The sequence below is a fragment of the Oncorhynchus mykiss genome, chromosome 17 (genome assembly GCF_057628025.1).
Source record: "Oncorhynchus mykiss isolate SJ-2025 chromosome 17, ASM5762802v1, whole genome shotgun sequence".
Lineage (NCBI taxonomy): Eukaryota > Metazoa > Chordata > Actinopteri > Salmoniformes > Salmonidae > Oncorhynchus > Oncorhynchus mykiss.
The window spans coordinates 36263951-36282923 of record NC_143038.1 but is presented as its reverse complement, the minus strand read 5'-3'; the positions used below and the strand labels follow the sequence as shown (position 1 = coordinate 36282923).

The 18973-nt window shown below is 41.6% G+C and overlaps 1 protein-coding gene across 9 annotated transcripts in view; it reads right to left on the bottom strand.

Moving 5' to 3' along the window:
• LOC110494076 (calcium-dependent secretion activator 1) overlaps positions 1-18721 on the bottom strand; it is a 169405-nt gene extending 150684 nt beyond the window's left edge. For all 9 annotated transcript variants that reach the window (XM_090205439.1, XM_090205440.1, XM_090205434.1 and 6 more), the window contains exon 1: positions 17933-18721. In XM_090205439.1, coding sequence (XP_090061565.1) covers positions 17933-18277 — 345 coding nt within the window. In that variant the 5' untranslated portion in view covers positions 18278-18721. The remainder of the gene's footprint in view (positions 1-17932) is intronic.
• Positions 18722-18973: the final 252 nt, after the last annotated feature.

Here is an 18973-nt window from a genome sequence, read left to right as displayed (position 1 = left end):
AATGGATTTCTGCAAATATGTTAAAACCAAAGGAGCCCTCTTACATTTGGGAACTTTACAGTCTTATTGATCAAACAACCATAAAATGGTAGGCTAACGTTCCCTATATGCACATCATAAATACACATCAACAACAACAAGATCAACAACTAATGCTAACCAGAGCAAGATTAGCTAAAATCTAACGAAGGAACATTAGATAAAACCTCTCAAACTTTTTCAGCTAGTTGGCTGTCAAAATCACACTGATAAACGATGGGGAACAGCCTGCTCGTACTTCTGCAGCTTGCCTGCTAATGCATGCGTTGTCCCAACCAAGCACCCAAGCTAACTGGCTAAAGTTAGCTAGCTTGCTAGCTAGTTACTTCCAGACTCAAATGAGAGAACACCTCACTGACTATTTTATTCGCCCTAGCAGAACTGGTTAGGCTGTTTCCATGTTATATAGAGGGTTCCTGACTAACTCTTAACTTTTTTTGCCTACATATACTGACACCGGTCATATTAAATGAGTCTTGCACATTCGTAAATTAATCAGTTATTCTGCGCTCTGGCACACTCAGACAAGAGTGCTATGAAATCGGAGTTTATAGCTAGACAGAGTGAATTTGCAAAAGCAAGAGGTATGCTAACTGAATAACAGTCAATGAATAACATTCATTCAACATAGTTGAATGAGTTGCATCTCTAGCTGTGTAGCCACCAAAAAAACGATATGAGGGGAAAAAGTCACTCACTCACTCCTCCAATGACATGATGTCCTGCTAGCAGCTAGCTAGCTATGTAGATAATGTTAGGCTCTGTGTTTTAGCTTGCTACTTAAATAGCTACGCTAGAATATTAGCCACGTTAACTGACTTGTGATCATTGCCCTTGCTAGTTTGATTATAATAACATTCCCAGCCTTAGTTATATTCATACAGTGCCTTGCGAAAGTATTCGGCCCCCTTGAACTTTGCGACCTTATGCCACATTTCAGGCTTCAAACATAAAGATATAAAACTGTATTTTTTTGTGAAGAATCAACAACAAGTGGGACACAATCATGAAGTGGAACGACATTTATTGGATATTTCAAACTTTTTTAACAAATCAAAAACTGAAAAATTGGGCGTGCAAAATTATTCAGCCCCCTTAAGTTAATACTTTGTAGCGCCACCTTTTGCTGCAATTACAGCTGTAAGTCGCTTGGGGTATGTCTCTATCCGTTTTGCACATCGAGAGACTGACATTTTTTCCCATTCTTCCTTGCAAAACAGCTCGAGCTCAGTGAGGTTGGATGGAGAGCATTTGTGAACAGCAGTTTTCAGTTCTTTCCACAGATTCTCGATTGGATTCAGGTCTGGACTTTGACTTGGCCATTCTAACACCTGGATATGTTTACTTTTGAACCATTCCATTGTAGATTTTGCTTTATGTTTTGGATCATTGTCTTGTTGGAAGACAAATCTCCGTCCCAGTCTCAGGTCTTTTGCAGACTCCATCAGGTTTTCTTCCAGAATGGTCCTGTATTTGGCTCCATTCATCTTCCCATCAATTTTAACCATCTTCCCTGTCCCTGCTGAAGAAAAGCAGGCCCAAACCATGATGCTGCCACCACCATGTTTGACAGTGGGGATGGTGTGTTCAGCTGTGTTGCTTTTACGCCAAACATAACGTTTTGCATTGTTGCCAAAAAGTTCAATTTTGGTTTCATCTGACCAGAGCACCTTCTTCCACAGGTTTGGTGTGTCTTCCAGGTGGCTTGTGGCAAACTTTAAACAACACTTTTTATGGATATCTTTAAGAAATGGCTTTCTTGCCACTCTTCCATAAAGGCCAGATTTGTGCAATATACGACTGATTGTTGTCCTATGGACAGAGTCTCCCACCTCAGCTGTAGATCTCTGCAGTTCATCCAGAGTGATCATGGGCCTCTTGGCTGCATCTCTGATCAGTCTTCTCCTTGTATGAGCTGAAAGTTTAGAGGGACGGCCAGGTCTTGGTAGATTTGCAGTGGTCTGATACTCCTTCCATTTCAATATTATCGCTTGCACAGTGCTCCTTGGGATGTTTAAAGCTTGGGAAATCTTTTTGTATCCAAATCCGGCTTTAAACTTCTTCACAACAGTATCTCGGACCTGCCTGGTGTGTTCCTTGTTCTTCATGATGCTCTCTGCGCTTTTAACGGACCTCTGAGACTATCACAGTGCAGGTGCATTTAAACGGAGACTTGATTACACACAGGTGGATTGTATTTATCATCATTAGTCATTTAGGTCAACATTGGATCATTCAGAGATCCTCACTGAACTTCTGGAGAGAGTTTGCTGCACTGAAAGTAAAGGGGCTGAATAATTTTGCACGCCCAATTTTTCAGTTTTTGATTTGTTAAAAAAGTTTGAAATATCCAATAAATGTCGTTCCACTTCATGATTGTGTCCCACTTGTTGTTGATTCTTCACAAAAAAATACAGTTTTATATCTTTATGTTTGAAGCCTGAAATGTGGCAAAAGGTCGCAAAGTTCAAGGGGGCCGAATACTTTCGCAAGGCACTGTATGTTTTTGTCCAAAATATTGAGTCATTGAAACTGAAACAGTGCATCCAGAATGGAGGCAGCAAACATTGTACCAGGACAGCTTTGATTTACAACCTGATAGCAAAAAATGTTGAACTACCAAGAAATGTATTGATTAATTATCATGCATTGAAATTCATCCATCTATTCTGCCAACAATGCTTTAGTGTACGTCATGGAATGTTGAGTCAAATATAATCTATTTTTAAACCTCTTATACAATTGTTTTTGTAGCATTAACTGTGTAATTGATATTTTTGTCTGATATTATGATTGTCTGATTCATATCTGCAAAGTAGTTAAAACACTGTCAGTTCCACTAAGTAAAATACTGATACTTAGAATGTAATTTATTCAAAAGTAGCCCTCTAAGAAACTATTAAAAAAATAAAGAAAGAAGTGTCTGGTCAGAAAACAACTTGAGTACTAGTTACAAATTGTGTTTGCAAATGTTTTATACCTTATGGTAAGCTGTGACAGCAAACAAAAAGAACAACAACTTAGTGCAATTGATTTGACATTCATTTCTTATTTAAACCTGCCAGCACCACGACCAACACCACTTGTTGACAGACTGTGCAATTCAGAGACAAACTCACAGAATAGGCTATTTTGACAGAAAAACATGAAAAACTATTACTAACATGGCATTCGTGTGTAGTTGCCCTTTAATTAAATTGCACACATAGCAAGAGACAGTTGTGTTTGGCTAGCAGTGTTTCTGTAGCCTACTATAGGCTACAATGTACAGCGATGTACATATGATGGCAGAGTTTGCAAAACAAATGCTGATCCAATTGATACAGTACAAATCATCAGGATATCATTCTGCCAGGTAGGTCTACTTTGCAGTCAACATTTAATTGGGAAAGTTTTTTTGGGAAAGCCTTACAAAATGTAATTCAAATAGCACATGACTGAATTGTGCATCGCAAAGATTTAACCAAGACTTCAGACTTGCCTGACAATCAGACTGAGATACCTCTGGTTCACAGTCTGAGATTAATGGAATACGTTTGTTTGGAAAATTTCTTCTCACGAGCTGTACGAGCCAGAATGTTGATTACGATTATGTTTTAACTTACTTTACCGGTTGTCCGTGCGGTTGGTTCTTTTTCAAGTAGGAATGTGAGACAATATATCCACAGAAAGGTATAATTAAATCACCTTATGAAAGCACTGGTTGTCCATTCAGATTTCTATCACCTGAAACATGCACAGAACCATGTAAATACATGCACCAGCTCAGCAAGTATGCATGCGTGGCGTGCATGTATTATCATCTTGTGAACATGCTTTAGGTGATAGAAATCTGAACGCAATACCAGCGCTTTGAAAAGTTGATTTAATTATACTTTAAATTGTCTCACATTCCTACCTGCGACAGGACCAACCACACGGACAACTGGTTAAGTAGTGCCTGAGTTCAAATATAATTTGATTCAACATTCTGGCTTGTAGAGGTCGTGAGAGGAAACATTCCTGATTTAAACGCTAATTTCTGCCCGATAGAGAATTGAATGCATTTCAACTTCAGGGTCCGAGGAAAACTTCAGACCAAAGCATACCCATTGCTGCCTTAGCATTTACTGGTAGATGTCATAAATTGAAACTTCTTTCCTACCGACCAGACCGCTGTCGTTCTTTTGTGAGCTGCTCCACAGACAACCAGTTGATAGCTGCGCACTCTTGCTGCCCGTAAAATGATAAGCTATTCTGCTCAGGCTGTGTGCGTCATAAAGAATCTACATAACGAACTAACAGCTTAAGGAAGTCATCTGTTTTTTCATCAGATATAAATCAAATCAAATCAAATCAAATTTTATTTGTCACATACACATGGTTAGCAGATGTTAATGCGAGTGTAGCGAAATGCTTGTGCTTCTAGTTCCGACAATGCAGTAATAACCAACAAGTAATCTACCTAACAATTCCAAAACTACTGTCTTGTACACAGTGTAAGGGGATAAAGAATATGTACATAAGGATATATGAATGAGTGATGGTACAGAGCAGCATAGGCAAGATACAGTAGATGGTATCGAGTACAGTATATACATATGAGATGAGTATGTAAACAAAGTGGCATAGTTAAAGTGGCTAGTGATACATGTATTACATAAGGATACAGTCGATGATATAGAGTACAGTATATACGTATGCCTATGAGATGAATAATGTAGGGTAAGTAACATTATATAAGGTAGCATTGTTTAAAGTGGCTAGTGATATATTTACATCATTTCCCATCAATTCCCATTATTAAAGTGGCTGGAGTTGAGTCAGTGTCAGTGTGTTGGCAGCAGCCACTCAATGTTAGTGGTGGCTGTTTAACAGTCTGATGGCCTTGAGATAGAAGCTGTTTTTCAGTCTCTCGGTCCCAGCTTTGATACACCTGTACTGACCTCGCCTTCTGGATGATAGCGGGGTGAACAGGCAGTGGCTCGGGTGGTTGATGTCCTTGATGATCTTTATGGCCTTCCTGTGACATCGGGTGGTGTAGGTGTCCTGGAGGGCAGGTAGTTTGCCCCCGGTGATGCGTTGTGCAGACCTCACCACCCTCTGGAGAGCCTTACGGTTGAGGGCGGAGCAGTTGCCGTACCAGGCGGTGATACAGCCCGCCAGGATGCTCTCGATTGTGCATCTGTAGAAGTTTGTGAGTGCTTTTGGTGACAAGCCAAATTTCTTCAGCCTCCTGAGGTTGAAGAGGCGCTGCTGCGCCTTCTTCACAATGCTGTCTGTGTGAGTGGACCAATTCAGTTTGTCTGTGATGTGTATGCCGAGGAACTTAAAACTTGCTACCCTCTCCACTACTGTTCCATCGATGTGGATAGGGGGTGTTCCCTCTGCTGTTTCCTGAAGTCCACAATCATCTCCTTAGTTTTGTTGACGTTGAGTGTGAGGTTATTTTCCTGACACCACACTCCGAGGGCCCTCACCTCCTCCCTGTAGGCCGTCTCGTCGTTGTTGGTAATCAAGCCTACCACTGTTGTGTCGTCCGCAAACTTGATGATTGAGTTGGAGGCGTGCGTGGCCACGCAGTCGTGGGTGAACAGGGAGTACAGGAGAGGGCTCAGAACGCACCCTTGTGGGGCCCCAGTGTTGAGGATCAGCGGGGAGGAGATGTTGTTGCCTACCCTCACCACCTGGGGGCGGCCCGTCAGGAAGTCCAGTACCCAGTTGCACAGGGCGGGGTCGAGACCCAGGGTCTCGAGCTTGATGACGAGCTTGGAGGGTACTATGGTGTTGAATGCCGAGCTGTAGTCAATGAACAGCATTCTCACATAGGTATTCCTCTTGTCCAGATGGGTTAGGGCGGTGTGCAGTGTGGTTGAGATTGCATCGTCTGTGGACCTATTTGGGCGGTAAGCAAATTGGAGTGGGTCTAGGGTGTCAGGTAGGGTGGAGGTGATATGGTCCTTGACTAGTCTCTCAAAGCACTTCATGATGACGGAAGTGAGTGCTACGGGGCTACGGTAGTCGTTTAGCTCAGTTACCTTAGCTTTCTTGGGAACAGGAACAATGGTGGCCCTCTTGAAGCATGTGGGAACAGCAGACTGGTATAGGGATTGATTGAATATGTCCGTAAACACACCGGCCAGCTGGTCTGCGCATGCTCTGAGGGCGCGGCTGGGGATGCTGTCTGGGCCTGCAGCCTTGCGAGGGTTAACACGTTTAAATGTCTTACTCACCTCGGCTGCAGTGAAGGAGAGACCGCATGTTTTCGTTGCAGGCCGTGTCAGTGGCACTGTATTGTCCTCAAAGCGGGCAAAAAAGTTATTTAGTCTGCCTGGGAGCAGGACATCCTGGTCCGTGACTGGGCTGGATTTCTTCCTGTAGTCCGTGATTGACTGTAGACCCTGCCACATGCCTCTTGTGTCTGAGACGTTGAATTGAGATTCTACTTTGTCTCTGTACTGACGCTTAGCTTGTTTGATAGCCTTGCGGAGGGAATAGCTGCAATAGCTGCACATATATAGTCTCGATAGAAAATAGCATAATTCCAATAGTTTTTTCACTGGCCCGAGCGGGCCACTGACATGAAAGATTGACTGGCCCAGAGGGTTTCCAAAACCTCACCGGGCCAGTGGGCAGCCCTGCAACATCATATATTTAAGTAATAAGGCTCGATGGGGTGTGGTATATGACCAATATACCACAGCTCTTATGCACAACGCAGCGCCTAGTGCCTGGACACAGCCCTTAACGGTGGTATATTGGCCATATATCACAAACCCCCGAGGTGCATTATTGCTATTATAAACTGTTACCCTACGTGTTTTGTCATACCCTTGGTATACCACCTTTAGTAGTGGTTTCTTTGCAGCAATTTGACCATGAAGGCCTGATTCACGCAATCTCATCTGAACAGTTGATGTTGAGATGTGTCTGTATCTTGAACTCTGAAACATTTATTTAGGCAGCAATTTCTGAGGCAGGTAAGTCTATTGAACTTATCCTCTGCAGCAGAGGATTCCTTTCCTGTGGCAGTCCTCATGAGAGCCAGTTTCATAGCTCTTGATGTTTTTTTGCGACTGCCCTTGAAGAAACTTTAAAAGTTCTTGAAATTTTCCAGATTGACTGACCCTCATGTCTTAAAGTAATGATGGGCTGTCATTTCTCTTTGCTCCTGAGTGGTGCAGCGGTATAAGGTTAAGGCACTGCATCTCAATGCAAGAGGTGTCACTACAGACCCTGGTTCGATTCCAGGCTGTATCACAACTGGCTATGATTGGGAGTCCCATAGGACGGTGCACAATTGGCCCTGCGTCTGTCACGACTTCCGCCGGAGTCGGTCCCTCTTCTTGTTCGAGCAGCGTTCGGCGGTCGACGTCACCGGCCTTCGAGCCATCACCAATAAACTTTTCATTTTCCATTTATTTTGTATTTGTTTTTTACACACCTGGTTTCAATTCCCCCATTGCATGTTCATTATTTAACCCTCTGGTTTCCCCCATGTTTGTGTGCTTGTTTGTAAGGCTGTATCTGACGGCTGGTATATTGTTGGCGGGATTTGTTATTGACGCCCGTTTATTTCGTGGTTCCGGTATTTTTCCAGCACCATAGTATTGTGTTTGTACTGGTGTTTTGTTGAATTAAATACCTTGTCTACACATCTCAGCTCTCCTGCGCCTGACTCCTTTCACCAGTTACCCACAGCCTAGACAGCGTCGTCCATGTTTGGCCGGGGTAGGCCGTCATTGTAAATAAGATTTTGTTCTTAACTGACTTGCCTAGTTAAATAAATAAAATACCAATTATTTGAGCTGTTTTGCCATAATATGGACTTGGTCTTTTACCAAATACGGCTGTCTTCTGTATACCAACCCTACCTTGTCACAACACAACTGATAGGCTCAAACACATTAAGAAGGAAAGAAATTCCACAAATTAACTTTTAACAATGTACACCTGTTAATTGAAATGCATTCCAGGTGACTACCTTATGAAGCTGTTTGAGAGAATGACAGGAGTGTGAAAAGCTGTCATCAAGGCTAATCGTGGCTACTTTGAAGAATCTCAATATAAATTACATTTTGATTTGTTTAACACTTTTTTGGTTACTACATGATTCCATATGTGTTATTTCATAGTTTTAATGCCTTCACTAGTATTCTACAATATAGAAAATAGTAAAAATAAAGAAAAACCCTGAAATGAGTAGGGGTGTCCAAACTTTTGACTGGTACTGTGTGTATATATATATATATATATATATATATATATATATTATTGTTTTCCCCTACTTCTAAAACCAAAGTTGCACCCCTATGCTGACAGAGTTCCAAGAAAATGACTAGTTCCTAAAAACAATGACTTGAGTACATGTAAAGTGTTACTTATAGCGTGTTACTACCCACGTCTGCATTGAAATAATGTAACGTATGAATAATGTACATACCATATGTATATGCATACACACGGACTCAAACATGTTTGGTTTTTAACAAAACACCCATTGACAGCAAAGCAGCACTGTTTACAGTATGCCACCTTTCCCTTTAGCTGAGAGAGAGAATAAGAGCTTTCAGACTGAATAAATTATTTTTCACGTGCCTCAAAAGGAGGCGACAGTCAGTAATTGCCCCATTATGTTGTGTCTTTCACAGGGTCACTGCGCTGCACTTCAGCCCGGCACATTTGCATCTGCCTTTGCTGCCTCCTCTGTCAGTCTGTCTGTCTGTCAGTCAGTCAGTCAGTCAGTAAGTAACCAGGCCTCTTTCACACTGATAGCCCCAGTGAGCAGTTCTGTTAGTGTGCCAGCCACAAGTCCTAATAACGGATTATGATGCTGCAGCCTAGCTGCTCCTCTCGTTCGCCAGGCAGTTACACAGGGGGACTTTCAAGTCCTTTCATTACCCAAATGCTTTCATCCTATTCCTGTGACTAATGTGGAACTATAGGAAATAGCCATAGGCTGTATATTATTTTTGTATGTATCCACCATCGGGCAAATGTGAAAAGTGGTGAGCCATTGGTTTGATTATCAATGGGCTTCCAAAGGGAAATTATATGTAACGATAAATGTAAGTCTGGATTCATGAGAAAGGGTAATGACTACACAACAGTTCGTTTTTTTTTGTTGGAATTAATCCTGTGTAAATGGATAACAACTACAATTATGAATACAATAACAAATGTTTTTTTTTAAATAACATTATAGCTTTAAATGTCTTTATTCAGTGATCAATGTTTTTCCTTCTTTAAAAGGAAATATATGAAACAAGGGGTACTGGAGAATTACTCCTTTACTACTACAGAAATGCACGTTGCAGAAAATCACAAATACTCATATACTGTATTTCTTGTCTCAAATTCCTTTATATCAGTGAGCTTTCAGTGAGGTTTCAATCTGGAGCCATAGAAAAGACTATATTTTATTAAGTCTGATGCCAAACTCAGTCACAAGAATAGATCAGTGAAGTTCAGAGCAATGATTTCATCTTTTACCTAATGGTCTCAGTTGGTAGTGACATTTATGACTCATGGTGCTGAGTAGACTGAGTCAGAGGTTTGTGTTCCAAATGGAAGTCTATTCCCTATATAGTGCACTAGGGTCCATAGGGCTCTGGTCAAAAGTAGTGGACTACATAAGGAGTACGGTGCCATTTGTAATGCAGCCATGGTTCCACTGTGTGGTTCCTCTGTGGGGCTCAAAGAGTAGGTAGGCAATATGGTAATGGCTGGTAAATGTGTCTGTCTGGCTTATCAGTTCCCTATCTAGAAGTTGAGACTTAGCATTAATAACTTACAGTAATATCTGACTTCAACCTTTATTTCAATCTAAACTCCTCTGCTCAGTGTCCAGTGGATTTGGTAACTCTATATCATCATATAGACATGGTTGGCTACAGTTCTCGACTTGGCAGAAGCTCACCGGAGCTGAGTACCGGTACCTCAAATGTTCTACTGCTTGAGCTCCTTTTCCTCTTATAGAATATAAGATAAAACGTATCGTGAAGCTCCTGCGTCCACATGAATATAAACAGTATTGGAACCTAATATGAGTACCAGCCCCTATTTCAGTCCAAGTCAAGCACTGCTTGTCTATACAGTTCATGACCCCCAAGAAAATATGCAACTGCATGCATTTCGTGCATACAGGGAATGTACAGTATGCTATTGAGCTGGAAACTAGTCATATCAACAGGCCTCAGAATTGCTTGCATTCCATGATCAAAGGCAGCGTCTCTAGTAAAGGATACCAGATAGCTGTATGTGGCTTCCATTCAATCTATGTATAATACACTCCATAGTGGCACGTCCACGTTAGTTCCTTTTTTATGTATCTATTTTAGTTTGGTCAGGGCGTGAGTTGGGGTGGGTATTCTATGTTTTCTATCTCTATGTGTTTGGCCTGGTATGGTTCCCAATCAGAGGCAGCTGGCAATCGTTGTCTCTGATTGAGAACCATACTTAGGTAGCCTGTTTTCCCATTTTGAGTTGTGGGTGATTATTTTCTGTTTAGTGTTTTGTGTGACTACGTGACAGAACTGTTGCGTTTTGTTCTACTTTTGTTTTTTGTTTCAGTGTTCCGGTTATAATAAACAACATGGACACTTACCACGCTGCGCATTGGTCCGATATTTCCTACTCATCCTCAGAAGAGGAGGAGAATCGTTACACATAGGCACTGTGGTGGCTTCCATTTAATCTATACATACATTCAATAGGATTGACATACCTATAGATAAAGTTTATACATTCATATACACCACTGTTGCTAGTAGAGATGGGGATAAAAGACAGTGGTGGCTGGTGGTTCTTTGAATTGGGGGACGGGCTCATAGTAATGGATTGGAATTCATGGAATTGTATCAAACACAGCAAGCACATTTCCATGTGTTTGACGTGATTCCATTCCATTTACTCCATTCTGGCAATTATTATGAGCCGTCCACCCCTCACCAGCCACAGGTTGGCATTTAGTGGGTTGACTCATGTACTGGGAGAAACTCTGAAGGGTAGTCACTAGCTGTCATAGCCACAAATTCATAAAATCAGATTTTAAACCTAACCCTTAACCCTAACCTTAACCACACTGCTAACAATCTGCCTATAACCCTAACATTAAATTAAGACCAAGAATCTCATTTTTGTTTTCATTAATTTTTACAATATACTGCCAATTTTGACTTTGCAGCTGGCCCATCTAGTGAAAATTGCTCTGCTCTGCCTCCAGGACAAGAATCATCCCAATAAACGTCAACCTGCTTACCAGCCTCCTCTAATAGGAGATAATAATATGTAAATATGCTAAATGCACTTTATCCCATCATTGCGTACAATGCAGTGCAGTGCTGACTTACTCCCATGAGTCATCACAGATATGAAGAAGCTTTTGTCTAGCATTGAGTGAACAGAAATTAACTGAGGCTTCATCCCAAATGGCATCCTATTCCCTTTATATTGCACTACTTGTCACCAGGCCCCATAGGGCTCTGGTCAAAAGTAGTAGCGTACGGAATAGGGTGCCATTTGGGACATAGCCTGAATGTGTGCTGTGCCTCATTGTGAATGTGTGCTGTGCCTCATTGTGAATGTGTGCTGTGCCTCATTGTGAATGTGTGCTGTGCCTCATTGTGAATGTGTGCTGTGCCTCATTGTGAATGTGTGCTGTGCCTCATTGTGAATGTGTGCTGTGCCTCATTGTGAATGTGTGCTGTGCCTCATTGAAGAACAGACAGATATTTATGAGACCTGAACAACTTTGACATTTTCCTCTTGTGGTGCATTGTCTCTGACATGACAGGAAGTACTGTACGTAGATATTATTTTAATATAGGCTAGTGAAATGAATTTAAGACTGGTGTAATACTGCATTTTCTCCTATGGTATAGAGTGGGGTTGTTGCAACATTGAGGCAAAATAAGAAACATAGACCTACAGTGCCTTCAGAAATGATTAATACCCCTTGACTTAATCCACATTTTGTTGTGCTACAGCCTGAATTGTAGTTTGTTTGCCTAAACATGACCATCATCCATATACCACATTTTTACCAAACTTGTTTTTTTGTGTTAGCAATTGGACATTGTTCTTAGTTACCCCAAGTTACCCTATACGTTTCGTGAGATAATCTTAATCAGCTAACCTCACTTTTGGTGAATATTTTGAAGCATTCATGTTATCAAAACAAGTACATAAAGCATATAAAGATTTCATAATTCATAAAGATGATGTTAACTGACTAATATTATCTCATAGAAAAAAACATAAAATATATCCTAAGCCTGTATTAACCTCAGGCCTTATTTTTGGCGTATATCCCAAAATCACATTCTTTACCCATTAATTTCCAAAACCGGAATGGCGAACGAACCAGAAGTAGAAAATGCTAACTAATTTCTGTTTTTCAGGACTACAAGCTGGCGAGTTCTATTGGTGTGGGTTTGTGCACTAGGTCGGTAGAGGTAATAAGATAATATAATGATAATACCACAGGCTAATTGCACTAATTACATTTTGGATTTTGGGCATTATTTGGAAAAGCATCATTTAGGTACCGTTGACTTGCATTGCAGTTACCCCGGGAGGCTAGTTACCCAACGTTACCCTAAGATCTCCTAAACCTGTGTTTACCACAAACCTTATTTTCAACGCTTATCCAAAAACCCTACAAAAAAACGATGAAATTCCCCACGGGCTTTGGCCTAGTAGCCATGCCTCATGGTGGAGTTAGCCTCCGTTAGTGCTTACAAAAGGACGTCGTTATGAAAATTTGAGCCAATCGCCATGGGTCAATACTTTTGCTTTTGATCATAGGAACCATTGATCGATACCCACTCATCCACAACATGCATCAACATCTTAATTACAATGGGAACTATTACATGTAGCGATGTACAGTGCATTCAGAAAGTACTCAGAACACTGGACTTTTTCCACATTTTGTTATGTTGCAGCCTTATTCTAAAAGATGTAGTTTTTTTTAAAGTATCCTCATCAGTCTACACACAATAGCCCATAATGACAAAGTGAAAACAGATTTTTTTTTTTTTTTATGTTTGCAAATTTAGAAATCATTAAAAACAGAAATACCTTATTTACATACGTATTCAGACCCTTTGCTGTGAGACTCAAAATTGAGCTCATGTGCATCATGTTTCCATTGATCATCCTTGAGATGTTTCGACAACTTGATTGGAGTCCACCTGTGGTCAATTCAATTGATTGGGCATGATTTGGAAAGGCACACACCTGTCTATATAAGGTCCCACAGTTGACAGTGCATGTCAGAGCAAAAACCAAGCCATGAGCTCAAAGGAATTGTCCGTAGAGCTCCAAGACAGGATTTTGTCGAGGCACAGATCTGAGGAAGCATTGAAGGTCCCCAATAACACAGTGGCTTCCATCATTCTTAAATGAAAGAAGATTGGAACCACCAAGACTCTTTCTAGACCAAGTACCCGATGGTCACTCTGACAGAGGTCCAGAATTCCTCTGTGGAGATGGGAGAACCTTCCAAAAGGACAACCATCTCTGCATCACTCCACCAATCAGACCTTTATGGTAGAGTGGCAAATGGAAGCCACTCTTCAGAAAAAGCACATGACAGCACACTTGGAGTTTGCCAAAGGGCACCTAAAGGACTCTCAGAACATGAGAAACAAGATTCTCTGGTCTGATGAAACCAAGATTGAACTTTTTGGCCTGAATGCCAAGCGTCACCTCTGGAGGAAACCTGGCACCATCCCTACGGTGAATCATAGTGGTGGCAGAATCATGCTGTGGGGAGGTTTTTCAGTGGCAGGGAATGGGAAACTAGTCATGTTTGAGGGAAAGATGAACAGAGCAAAGTACAGTGAGATCCTTGATGAAAACCTGCTCCAGAGCACTCAGGATCTCAGACTTGTGCGAAGGTTCACCTTCCAACAGGACAATGACTCTAAGCACGCAGCCAAGACAACACAGGAGTGGCTTCAGGACAAGTCTCTGAATGTTCTTGAGCAGCCCAGCAAAAGCCCAGACTTGAACTCTATCGGACATCTCTGCAGGGACATGAAAATAGCTGTGCAGCAACGCTCCCCATCTAACCTGACAGAGCATGAGAGGATCTGCAGAGAGAAATGGGAGAAACTCCCCAAATACATGTGTGCCAAGCTTGTAGCATTATACCCAAGAAGACTGGAGGCTGTAATCGCTGCCAAAGGTGCTTCAACAAATTACTGAGTAAAGGGTCTGAATACTTATGTAAATGTTATATTTCTGATTTTCTTTTAAATAAATTTGCAAACATTTCTAAAAAACTGTTTTTGCTTGGTCATTGTGGGGTTGATGTAGATTGATGAGGGGGAAAAAACGATTGAATCAATTTTAGAATAAGGCTTTAACGTAACTAAATGTAGAAAAGATCATGGGGTCTGAATACTTTCCGAATGCACTGTAATATTGAAGAAACCGTTATTCCGTTAACCATTCTAGAATTTTCCTGTTTTCTTGTGGACGTGTTGCGTCGGTTGGGCAGCATCCCATGACCGTTGATAAGTGTCCACCGACAGACATCAGTACAATATGTTCTCAAAATCTGCCATATCTAGCCTACACGGTAGCTTACACCGTAACAGAAAACAATAAATGATACAGTAATTTGGGGTATTATCAACAGTAAAATACTCTGAAATGTTTTACAGCAGCATGCTATAAATTATGCTGCATTGTGGGAAGATGTTGTGGGCGGAGCAAATAATTGCTGCATTTCAAATGGTACTGTAATTCCACACCAAAAAAGCAACAAAAAATAACTTTGACCACTAGTGGTTGCATGGTATCGCTGTTTCTGTCTCATTAACATACAGTGCCTTGCGAAAGTATTCGGCCCCCTTGAACTTTGCGACCTTTTGCCACATTTCAGGCTTCAAACATAAAGATATAAAACTGTATTTTTTTGTGAAGAAACAGCAACAAGTGGGACACAATCATGAAGTGGAACGACATTTATTGGATAATTCAAACCTTTTTAACAAATCAAAAACTGAAAAATTGGGCGTGCAAAATTATTCAGCCCCTTTACTTTCAGTGCAGCAAACTCTCTCCAGAAGTTCAGTGAGGATCTCTGAATGATCCAATGTTGACCTAAATGACTAATGATGATAAATACAATCCACCTGTGTGTAATCAAGTCTCCGTATAAATGCACCTGCACTGTGATAGTCTCAGAGGTCCGTTAAAAGCGCAGAGAGCATCATGAAGAACAAGGAACACACCAGGCAGGTCCGAGATGCTGTTGTGAAGAAGTTTAAAGCCGGATTTGGATACAAAAACATTTCCCAAGCTTTAAACATCCCAAGGAGCACTGTGCAAGCAATAATATTGAAATGGAAGGAGTATCAGACCACTGCAAATCTACCAAGACCTGGCCGTCCCTCTAAACTTTCAGCTCATACAAGGAGAAGACTGATCAGAGATGCAGCCAAGAGGCCCATGATCACTCTGGATGAACTGCAGAGATCTACAGCTGAGGTGGGAGACTCTGTCCATAGGACAACTATCAGTCGTATATTGCACAAATCTGGCATTTATGGAAGAGTGGCAAGAAGAAAGCCATTTCTTAAAGATATCCATAAAAAGTGTTGTTTAAAGTTTGCCACAAGCCACCTGGGAGACACACCAAACATGTGGAAGAAGGTGCTCTGGTCAGATGAAACAAAAAGTGAACTTTTTGGCAACAATGCAAAACGTTATGTTTGGCGTAAAAGCAACACAGCTGAACACACCATCCCCACTGTCAAACATGGTGGTGGCAGCATCATGGTTTGGGCCTGCTTTTCTTCAGCAGGGACAGGGAAGATGGTTAAAATTGATGGGAAGATGGATGGAGCCAAATACAGGACCATTTTGGAAGAAAACCTGATGGAGTCTGCAAAAGACCTGAGACTGGGACGGAGATTTGTCTTCCAACAAGACAATGATCCAAAACATAAAGCAAAATCTACAATGGAATGGTTCAAAAATAAACATATCCAGGTGTTAGAATGGCCAAGTCAAAGTCCAGACCTGAATCCAATTGAGAATCTGTGGAAAGAACTGAAAACTGCTGTTCACAAATGCTCTCCATCCAACCTCACTGAGCTCGAGCTGTTTTGCAAGGAGGAATGGGAAAAAATGTCAGTCTCTCGATGTGCAAAACTGATAGAGACATACCCCAAGCGACTTACAGCTGTAATCGCAGCAAAAGGTGGCGCTACAAAGTATTAACTTAAGGGGGCTGAATAATTTTGCACGCCCAATTTTTCAGTTTTTGATTTGTTAAAAAAGTTTGAAATATCCAATAAATGTCGTTCCACTTCATGATTGTGTCCCACTTGTTGTTGATTCTTCACAAAAAAAATACAGTTTTATATCTTTATGTTTGAAGCCTGAAATGTGGCAAAAGGTCGCAAAGTTCAAGGGGGCCGAATACTTTCGCAAGGCACTGTATGTTGAGGTGCGTCTTATGAGAGGCTATATTTATTGCACCCATGAGTAAGAATGATATACCAATTTAACTAATGTGGTGATACCATCAACTTATACAAGGTACCAATTGAAGAGGCAGCAAGCTTTTAAACATTTTTGCCATATCCTTTTGGTCTGTTTTGCCCAGTAGTTGCTTCCAGTTTAGAAGCCTTTATTAAGACTTCTAGAAGTGCAAGTGATATAAAATAATAAATGTGTATTAATATACTGTAATATGTACCATTTCACCTAGCAGCCAACCCTATAATTACAGTAAAATGCTGATGAAATACAGACCCCTCCCCTCAATGAATTTCATTCAATCATGCTATGATTCATTCATTCATTTCGATTACAGTAGCATTTACATTTTTTTACAGTATAATGCAGTCAATTTTACATTATTGTACTGTGTCATTACTATATATAGTATATTAGGTATACTGTAATATGAAATACAGAATTGTACTTGCCACCGAGCAGCCTGTAAACTGTCAAATTCACAGTAACCCTTTTAGAGGGTATAGGAACAGTTTATATATTTTTTTAAATAAATATGGGGTATATATTTAAGGCTGAATGTATTCACCAAACGGCGGGAAATGGACCATTTATGGTTTATCTAAGCAGTAGATAGGTCACGTATTGTGGACACGTGACCAAATCAAATATTAACAGAAACGGATTAAATAATTAAATTTCTATGAGGAAAAAGGTATTAGCCCTATGCTACAGGCTGCCTGTATTATCCCCGCAAAAGAGAAAATATGCAGGCCTCCCGAATGTGTTCAATGTTGTCCGGACCTTTAGGGCTTAGGCTACTACTATAAGTCACCTTGGGAAAATGAATGAACTGGGCAAGTGACGGCGCAAAAAGGCTACGATTTCATCCAACAACCGGAGTAGCACACACAGCTCAAGACCGCGAATGAAAACTAGTCACATGACTGTGGTGATGCGTAGAACTGCAATGACACTTATTTATTTAGGTTATATTCAAAATATTCCCTTCCGCAATAGAAGTGTATAAATTACACTGTGCATGGTTTGGATGATGTGCAAGGCCCCGCAGTTGATGACTGTATGTAGAAACGAATGTTTTATCTAACAGCCATCTACATGGCTCTGCAGTGCTGATGGTTCAATACGAACCCACATCATAACTGTCATTAGCCTATGCATGGCTGAATTCAGCTACATTCTACATTCATGTAAACAGTGTATGAAGGAGAAGGTCAATGGATAGCTATTGCTGTGATATGATGGTAGGCTATTTAGTGTGAGTTTGTGGGATAGTATGGGCTTATTATTGACGTAGCCTTTATCCGGCCTTTTTTAGGTCCTGTAAGAGAGCATCTAGCTAATCATTGATGTGAAAAGTAGGCTATTCGTTTACACGTGATGATTTACGTCCATTCCACCGTGGGTGGCTTACCTTCTGTTGTCGTCTCGCCATATCGGTGGGCTGTTTTGCATTGAAAGGGTATGCAATGCACCGCATCACAAACACATATAGTTGCAACTTCTTTTTGCGCTCCTCTTCTTCCTTCTGCAAATTCGCCTCCTCTACCTTCTCCTGCTCGCTGGCAGCTGACGGGCTCGGGCTGGTCGGGCGAGCGCTACTGCGGCTGCTGCTGGGCGCAAGACCGCCGGAGCTCTCGCTGGTCCGGCTTGGAGAGATGCGGGCTCCGCTCTGGGGTGCCGATGCCTCCTTGTGATGGTGTTCCTCCTCCACCATCCCACCATCCGATTCCTCCTCACTGGATGACGGATCCAACATTTTGCTGCCTTACAGAGGATGTCGCCTTGCAGAACTCCTATTCTCAATATTTGTGAATTTGATAAGAATTCGTATTGTAACCTAAACTGAATTTAAACCTGTATCTGCTTTAGAATTTAATATAATCCTCGAATCGAAAGAAAACTGAATCTGTTGAGTCTTTTCTAAAGGATGCCAGAAAATACTACTTATGCATGGAGAGAGCTGAGATGCTGCACGCGCACAGACACAGCACATCAATCTCCGCCTGCACCACAGACGCGGATGTGCGAGAAGGAGGGAGGGAGGGGGGCGCCTATGAGTGAAAGCAGCGGATGTGTGAGGAGGGGGGAGGGGCGGCTATGAGTGAAAGCAGCGGATATGCTAGAAAGGGGGGGGGGGGGGGGGGCTCCTATGAGTGAAAGCAGCTCCTTCAATGAAAAGCGCGAGCGATGGCCTCTTCCTGTCAGCAGAGCTCTAGAACAGGCGCAGGCGCGAGAAGAGGAACTGGCCATGGTGCTGAATCTGTTCGCTGGCGTCTGCCTTCGCTCGGTAGAGTAATTGTATATATTTATTTTTTATTTAATATTTTATTTAAATAGGCAAGTCAGTTAAGAACAAATTCGTATTTACAATGACGGACTACACCAGCCAAACCCAGACGACGCTGGGCCAATTGTGCGCCGCCCTATGGGACTCCTAATCACGTCCGGTTGT